The sequence below is a fragment of the Carlito syrichta genome, unplaced genomic scaffold (genome assembly GCF_000164805.1).
Source record: "Carlito syrichta isolate Samal-C Ts95f unplaced genomic scaffold, Tarsius_syrichta-2.0.1 Scaffold314836, whole genome shotgun sequence".
NCBI classification, from domain to species: Eukaryota; Metazoa; Chordata; class Mammalia; order Primates; family Tarsiidae; genus Carlito; species Carlito syrichta.
This window is the reverse complement of record NW_007258932.1, coordinates 14,010-22,012: the sequence shown is the minus strand read 5'-3', so window position 1 is coordinate 22,012 and position 8,003 is coordinate 14,010. Positions and strand designations below refer to the sequence as shown.

The following is an 8,003-nucleotide window of genomic DNA, read 5'->3' as shown; positions in this document are numbered from 1 at the left end:
CTACAACAAATGAAAAAAACTAGCTGGACGTGATGATGCGTGCCTGTGGTTCCAGCTACTTGGAAGGCTGAGGCGGAAAGATCGCCTGAGCCCAGCAGGTTAAGGCTTGGTGGCCGGGAGCATGCCACTACACTCCAAACTGGGTGACAGAGTGAGATACTGACAAAAAAAAAAGACAACTACTACATGGAACATATGGTCATTGTTTGGTTCCCGATATGGACAACCCAAAGATAAAAACAGCTGGGGACATTTAATTATAAACTGGGAATTTACCATACCAAGGGATCAGTGTTAACTTTGTTAGTCATAAAAATGGCACTAGTGTCATGTAATGAGAAAGTTCTTATTTCCTAGAGGTGCATGCTGAAATACGGATTGAAGTATTGGATTTTATTTTTATTTATTTATTTTGAGTTGGAGTCTCACTCTGTCGCCCAGACTGGAGTGCAGTGGCCGCTCCCGGCCACCGCAGCCTCGACCTGCTGGGCTCTGGCGATCCTTCCGCCTCAGTCTTCCAAGTAGCCGGAATTACAGGTATGCGCTACTACACCTGGCTGATTTTTTGATTTATTGTAGAGATGAGGTCTCGCCAATTTGCCCAGGTGGGTCTCGAACCCGCGGGCTCAGGCAATCCACTCACCTCAGCCTCCCAAAGGTGCGGGATTACAGGTTGAGCCACCGAGCCCGGCTGAACTATTGGATTTTAAATATTTCAGCAGAGAAAGGAAGAAAAAGGACAGAAAGGAAGAAGTAGAAGGAACAAAAATGAAAAAAGTCAATAATTATTTTTTGTTTTTTTAGAGACAAGGTCTCACTCTGTCATCCAAGCTAGTAACTCCCAGAACATCCTCCCCACCTGCCCTGAAAGCCAGAACTTCCCCCTGCAACTTCCCACCCACAGATCCAGCCCTCCCTGCCCGCTGCCAGGTCACCCTTTTTCCTCTCCAGTCCCTAGCTGTCACATCCCCCGTGTTTAGGACCTTTCCCAGCTATGCATCACAGCTCTGAGGATCCAGGAGAACCTTCAAGAATATACATATTTCTGGCTGGGTGCGGTGGCTCACCCCTATAATACCAGCACTTTGGGAGGCCGAGGTGAGAGGATTGCCTGAGCTGAGTTCGAGACCAGCCTGGGCAACTTGACAAGACCTCATCACTACAGTAAATAAAAAAATTAGCTGGGCATGGTGGTGCATGCCTGTAGTTCCAGCTACTTGAAAGGCTGAGGTGGAAGGATCACCTGAGTCCAGCAGATCGAGGCTGCAGTGGCCACGAGTGTGCCATTGTACTCCAGCCTGAGTGACAGAGTGAGACTCCAACTCAAAAAAAAAGAATATACATATTTCGAGTAATCCAAAATAATGTAATCTTGCTTTTGGTCTCTCTCTATCAGGTGCTTCCGAGCAAAATGTAGCACGTTAAAGGTAGAAAACTGGTTTCCATCCTGTGAAACAGAAGGCAAAGAATGTAAGGTCATCCTGTTCCATCCATTGCTTTCATCCAGGATGACTTCCACCTCCAAAGAAAAGACCATCAAGAGTTCAGAGACTTGCTGTCATGAGTTCAAAAGGCTGAAGCCCAGGACTGGTATGGAGGGCAGCTGGGTACCCCAGGACCTCACTTACTGTGTGACCTCGGGGAAATTATTATTATAAGACAGTCTCATTCTGTCACCCAGGCTGGAGTACAGTGGTACAATCGTAGCTCACTGCAACCTTGAACTTCTGGCCTCAAGCAATCCTCCCACCTCAGCCTCCTGAATAGCTGAGACTACAGGCACATGCCCCCATGCCCAGTTCATTTTTTATTTTTGTAGAGATGGGGGAAGGGGGGGGGTCTCTCTACATTGTCCAGCCCAGTCTCGAACTCCTGACTTCAAGCAATTCCCCTGCCTCTGCCTCATAGAGCACTGGGATTATAGGCGTGAGCCACACTGCACCCAGCCAAAAATCATGATTTTTTAAATCTTAGTGTTTCTAGATGAAAGCATAGAAACAATTATTCCTTTCTACTCTCCAGTAGCTTGCTGACTAGCGATGAAGGCACTTTGGAACTTGCAGACCATAAATCAGCTGTTTACTTTTTCATAAGAAAGTATTTCTCCAGGGTAACCCTAAACCCTCCCACCCTCCACTCTCCAAGCTTTAATATAAAGAAAACCAACACTTACTAATCACCTGTGCAGGCAGGTGAACACATTTAATCTTCTTAAGAACCATGTAAGCATGGAATTGGAAAGATCTGGATCCTAGTTCTGACTCTACCTCTTACCATGTTACCTAACCTTTCCAAGTGTGGGGGATAATAGTACCCACCATATGGGTTGTTGTGACAGTTAAATGAGATAATTTATATATAGCCATTGACCCAAGCCTTCTTAAAACAGAGCTTAGTTACATAATAACCGTTCAATAGCATTAACAGTTAATTTGGGCCAGTATTTTTTTTTTGAGTTGGAGTCTCACTCTGTTGCCCAGGCTGGAATGCAGTGGCACACTCATGGCCACTGCACCCTCGAATTGCTGGGCTCAAGGGATCCTTCCACTTCAGCCTTCCAAGTGGCGGGAACTACAAGCGTGTATCATCATACTCAGCTAATTTTTTTTATTTATTGTAGAGATGAGGTCTCGCCAAATTGCCCATGCTGGTCTCAAGCAATCCTATTGCTTCAGCCTCCCAAAATGCTGGCATTACAAGTATAAGCCACCATGCCCAGCTGGAGCCAGTACTTTTTACAGTAATTTACATGGATTAATTTATTCACTTATTCATAGAATATTTATGAACTGTTTATTACATTATCAGTGACTTTTTTTTCTGAGTTGGAATCTCACTCTGTCTCCCAGGCTCGAGTACAGTGGCATGCTCATGGCCACTGCAGCTTCGACTGACTAGGCTCAGGTGATCCTTCTGCCTCAGCCTTCCAAGAAGCTGGAACTACAGGCGCACGCCACCATACCCGGCTAATTTTTTGATTTATTGTAGAGACGAGGTCTCACCAAGTTTCTCAGGCTGCCATCGAACCTCTGGACTCAGGCAGTTCTCTTGCCTGGGCCTCCTAGAGAGCTGGTATTACAGGCTGAGCCACTGCACCTGGCCAATAACTGCTTTAAGTATTTGGAACACAGGCAACAAAACAGCTAAAAATCTGTAAGGAGAAGAGATAGTAAATAAATAAACAAGTGAATTACATAAGTGTGCAAGATGGTGTTAGTGCTGTGGAGGAAAAGCAGCACAGGAGAATAGACAGTTGGAAGGAGACCAGGTAGATTACTGTGGTGGAGTTGCTATTTTATTTTTATTTATTTATTTATTTATTCTTTTTGAGTTGAAGTCTCACTCGGTCGCCCAGACTAGAGTGCATTGGCTGCTCCCGGCCACCGCAGCCTCGACCTGCTGGGCTCCGGCGATCCTTCCGCCTCAGCCTTCCAAGTAGCTGGAACTACAGGTGTGCACTACCACACCCGGCTAATTTATTTATTTATTTATTGTAGAGATGAGGTCTCGCCAAGTTACCCAGACGGGTCTCGAACCCGTGGGCTCAGGCAATCCACTCACCTCAGCCTCCCAAAGCGCAGGATTACAGGCTGAGCCACCGAGCCCGGCAGGAGTTGCTATTTTAAACAGGATGGCCAAGGAAGGCCTCTGTGATCAGGTGACATGTGAACACAGAACTGGAGGAGGTGAGGGAGGGGACCATGCAGATGTCTTGGAGAAGAACGTACAGGGCACAGTGTGCAAAAGCCCTGGTGGTAGCCAGTACAGATGGAGTAGGAAGGAGACTCGTAGGGTATGCAGTCAGAGGAGTGGCAGAGGGTCATTACAAAGATTTGTAGGCCACTAAAAAGATTTTGGCTTTTTCCCTCAGTGAGATGGGAAGCCAGTGGAGGTTCTTGAGGAGATAACACCGAAGCTGGAGAGAGGTTAGGTAACTGTTCCAGGGTAAGGCAGCTTTTAAGTGGCAGAAGGTGGGAGATCAGCTCCAGTGCTGAAGTTCTTAACCCTGTGCCGCCACTGAACTTCAGCCTTATTTGGGCACTGCTCTCCTGTGACTTGAGACAAAGAAACTGGGACACTGAGAAGCTATGCAGCTTGCCCAAAGCCACACAGCTGGTAAGTGACAGAGGCAGCACTGAACCTTAGTCGTCTGCAGTCGAGTTCTTTACGCCACACCGCCTCCCTCAGGTGTCTGAGCCATACTGACTTCTTGCCTGGCGGTCACCGCAGAGGGAGAGGAGGCAAACCCAAGAGCCCGTCTCGGCTTAGGGCAGCGCTGTCCCTTAGGAAGCTCCGGCCCGTGGCTCTGCGAGACTGCGGGCATCTTCCCGGGCACTGCACGGAAGAAAGGAGAGAAGACAGGCCTTTATTCGGGGTGGCCCCGAAAGCTTCCACGAGGAGCGGGTGGCACGAGGCCAGACCAGGAGCGGCAGCTGCGCGGCCCCGAGTCGCCCCTTCCCCGGCCCAGCCCACCCCGTGAGACCGGAGCTCCGCGCCGGGTGGGGCGGGAAGGCGGGACAGGGGCGGGCTTTAGCGCCGCGCCCCCGTCACGTGACGGGACCATCATGGCGGCGGCCAGAGGCCTGCCCGGCTCCCGGAAGCAGGCCGTGAGGGGCGGGCGCGCTGCTGGAACCCGAGCCGGAGCCGGAGCTAGAGCGGGGAGGGCGGCCGGGCGGCCTGGAGCCGGACGTGTCCGGAGCGTCCCCGCGGACCGGGGCAGCAGGTGAGACGGGGCCTGGGCGGGGCTCCAGCGGGTGTGGCGGCGCCCTGCGGGGGCTAGGGGGCGCAGGGAGGTGCCCGTGACCTGGGGTGGGGGATCTGATGCACGCGCATGACCCTGGAGCCACTCGAGAGGCCCACGCGGCGGGAGGGATGCCCGAGACAGAGGCGAGACACTGAGGGCAAAAACGGGCTCCCCGGCGAGGATGGGAGGTAATAGAAAAGTGTGCAGAAGCTGCTGTGGAAAAGGGCAGTAGCCCCTTTAGAACTTGCGGGACCGGGATTACTGCAGGGACTCCCTTTGCGACACTAGGCAAGGGTGGGGCGAATGCTCAGTCCTCTCCCTTCTCCTCTTACCCCTCCCTGCCCCACAGTGTTCTAGGAGACAGCTCCAGCGGGGCCACTCCTCCCACCCACCCGACTGGTCCCTCCGGTCTGAGCTCTGGGGGAGTGGAGTTGGCAGGGGGGGTTGGGTGGAGCTGCCTTCCGCTTAGACACCCAGCCCCTTGACCGCGCTATCTGGGCAATGGATGTGACTCTGACCCCTCCCCCCACTCTCTCCAGGTCGTCCGGGGGCCCACCATGCTGGTGACTGCCTACCTCGCTTTCGTAGGCCTCCTGGCCTCCTGCCTGGGGCTGGAGCTGTCAAGATGCCGGGCTAAGCCCCCTGGAAGGGCATGCAGCAATCCCTCCTTCCTTCGGTTTCAGCTGGACTTCTATCAGGTCTACTTCCTGGCCCTGGCAGCTGACTGGCTCCAGGCCCCCTACCTCTATAAACTCTATCAACATTACTACTTCCTGGAGGGTCAAATCGCCATCCTCTATGTCTGTGGCCTTGCCTCCACAGTCCTCTTTGGCCTAGTGGCTTCCTCCCTTGTGGATTGGCTGGGTCGCAAGAAGTCTTGTGTTCTCTTCTCCCTCACTTACTCTCTATGCTGCTTAACCAAACTTTCTCGGGACTACTTTGTGCTGCTGGTGGGCCGAGCACTTGGTGGGCTGTCCACAGCTCTGCTCTTCTCAGCCTTCGAGGCCTGGTACGTCCATGAGCACGTGGAGCGGCATGACTTCCCTGCCGAGTGGATCCCAGCTACCTTTGCCCGAGCTGCCTTCTGGAACCATGTGCTGGCTGTAGCAGCAGGTGTGGCAGCCGAGGCTGTGGCTAGCTGGATGGGACTGGGGCCTGTAGCACCCTTTGTGGCCGCCATCCCTCTCCTGGCTCTAGCTGGGGCCCTGGCCCTTCGAAACTGGGGGGAGAACTATGACCGGCAGCGTGCCTTCTCAAGGACTTGTGCTGGGGGCCTGCGCTGCCTCCTATCAGACCGCCGCGTGCTGTTGCTGGGCACCATTCAAGCCCTGTTTGAGAGCGTCATCTTCATCTTTGTCTTCCTGTGGACACCTGTGCTGGACCCACATGGGGCCCCTTTGGGCATCGTCTTCTCCAGCTTCATGGCAGCCAGCCTGCTGGGCTCTTCTCTGTACCGTATCGCCACCTCCAAGAGGTACCACCTTCAGCCCATGCACCTCCTCTCCCTTGCCGTCCTCATCGTTGTCTTCTCTCTCTTCATGTTGACTTTCTCCACCAACCCAGGCCAGGAGAGTCCAGTGGAGTCCTTCATAGCCTTCCTACTTATTGAGTTGGCCTGTGGGCTGTACTTTCCCAGCATGAGTTTCCTGCGGAGAAAGGTGATCCCTGAGACAGAGCAAACTGGTGTTCTCAACTGGTTCCGGGTACCCCTGCACTTACTGGCCTGCCTAGGGCTCCTTGTCCTCCATGACAGTGATCGAAAAACAGGCACTCGGAACATGTTCAGCATCTGCTCTGCCGTCATGGTGATGGCTCTGCTGGCAGTGGTGGGACTCTTCACCGTGGTCAGGCACGATGCTGAGCTGCGGGTGCCCTCACCCACCGGGGAGCCCTATGCCCCCGAGCTCTAACGCTGCTCCAGGACAAGGGAGCTGGGACAGACTCTTGACTCCCCCTCTCCAGGGCTATACAGATCTCTCTGTGATGGATTTTGTGACTTTCTGCCCTGCAGCCCCTCCTGCCAGTGCTTTGTGTTGGGGCAGACATGGGGGTGATGGACTGGAAAGAAGGTGCCAAAAGCTGCCTCTGTGTCACTCCCTTCTTCCTTCCCGTTTAAAAATAAACACTTTTAACTGGTCGTTGATTTGATTTACTCATTCTCACCTCTGTGGCCACCTCTGTAGTGTGTGGAGAGTGAGCTGCTAGAGGTTTTGAGGTGGGTTGTTGAGGTGGGATTGCCAGCAACAGGTTTGTATTCAGTACTTCTCCAGCTCACATTGAGAACTGTGGAACTGCCCCTCAGCAAAACTGGGGCCTGAGGCTCCTAGGCCCTCCTCATCTTTCTACTGTGGGGCAGTCCCCTCCCCAGTTGTCAAGCAAAATTCTTGCTCCACATGCAGGGTGAGATAGTCTCTGGAGCATGTGGGGTAGATGCCCGGTATGCCAAGCCACTGAGCAAAGATTCCAGGGACTTGGCTGCTGCTATGACCACCCTTTGGAGAAACCCAGGGCCCTTCCTACAGGAATAAGCTCACAGCTCAGCACATGCATGTCGCCTGCCTTCTGCCTCTGTGGCTGTGAATACACCATCAGTCCAGCATCATCTGTGTCCACTAGATCCTGTATCCCTGCATGATACCTAGGTGAAGGGCTGCCAAGGGGAGAGAGTGGAGAATGACTGAGATACTGGGACATCTTGTCTGTAACTGACTTCCCCACCCAGCCTGAGTGAGGGTGAGGGAGCCATCACAGCAGGAAACAGTACCAGTAAGCCAGTTCTGCGGGCCCCTCCCTGCCTCACCTCTGATTGTATCTGCCTTTCCTCCTCCCACCAAAACCTGGATTTCTCAGGGGAAGCAGAGCCAGCTTTAAAAAGGGTGGGGATGAAGAAAGGGTAGGTTCCAGGGTGTGTCCTGGAATGTGTTTGAGATGGGCACGAGGGACCCACCTGTTCTGGAAAGGGGTTGATGACCTTTCCTTGGGTCCCAGACTACTTCCCAGACAGAAAGATGCAAGATGTCCCAGGACTTGCAGGTCGCTGCCTGTGTCGAGAGATAGCATCAACTGGTACTGGAGGAACGCAGGGCGGAAGAGCTTCTGCAGGGCGAGGCTGATGGGAGGAATAAAGAGTGGTCTCGGGTCCTCAGTCAGGGCAGAAAAAAACACGTTCCCCCACCCAGGCTGCAGGGAACAGAGGTTGGGAATAAGTACAAAAAAACAGGTAACTTTTTTTTTTTTTTGAGTTGGAGTCTCACTCTGT

At 52.9% G+C, this 8,003-nt stretch overlaps 1 protein-coding gene across 3 annotated transcripts; it reads left to right on the top strand.

Annotated features, from left to right (window-relative positions):
* The first annotated feature begins 4,077 nt into the window (after positions 1 to 4,077).
* MFSD5 (major facilitator superfamily domain containing 5) lies at positions 4,078 to 6,882 on the top strand. Of its 3 annotated transcripts, none has more exons than XM_021705930.1 (2): positions 4,078 to 4,499; positions 5,284 to 6,881. In XM_021705930.1, the coding sequence occupies exon 2, from the start codon at positions 5,302 to 5,304 to the stop codon at positions 6,652 to 6,654; it is 1,353 nt and encodes a 450-aa protein (XP_021561605.1). In that variant the 5' UTR covers positions 4,078 to 4,499; positions 5,284 to 5,301; the 3' UTR covers positions 6,655 to 6,881. The 3 variants fall into 3 exon arrangements, with proteins under 3 accessions (XP_021561605.1, XP_008070242.1, XP_021561606.1); XM_008072051.2 differs by lacking the exon at positions 4,078 to 4,499 and adding an exon at positions 4,535 to 4,723 and having other exon boundaries at positions 5,284 to 6,882; XM_021705931.1 differs by lacking the exon at positions 4,078 to 4,499 and adding an exon at positions 4,904 to 4,932.
* The last annotated feature ends 1,121 nt before the right edge of the window (positions 6,883 to 8,003 follow it).

Coding starts and splice junctions, on each gene's coding strand:
- MFSD5 (XM_008072051.2), top strand. CDS start 5,302: ATGCTGGTGACTGCCTACCTCGCTTTCGTAGGCCTCCTGGCCTCCTGC.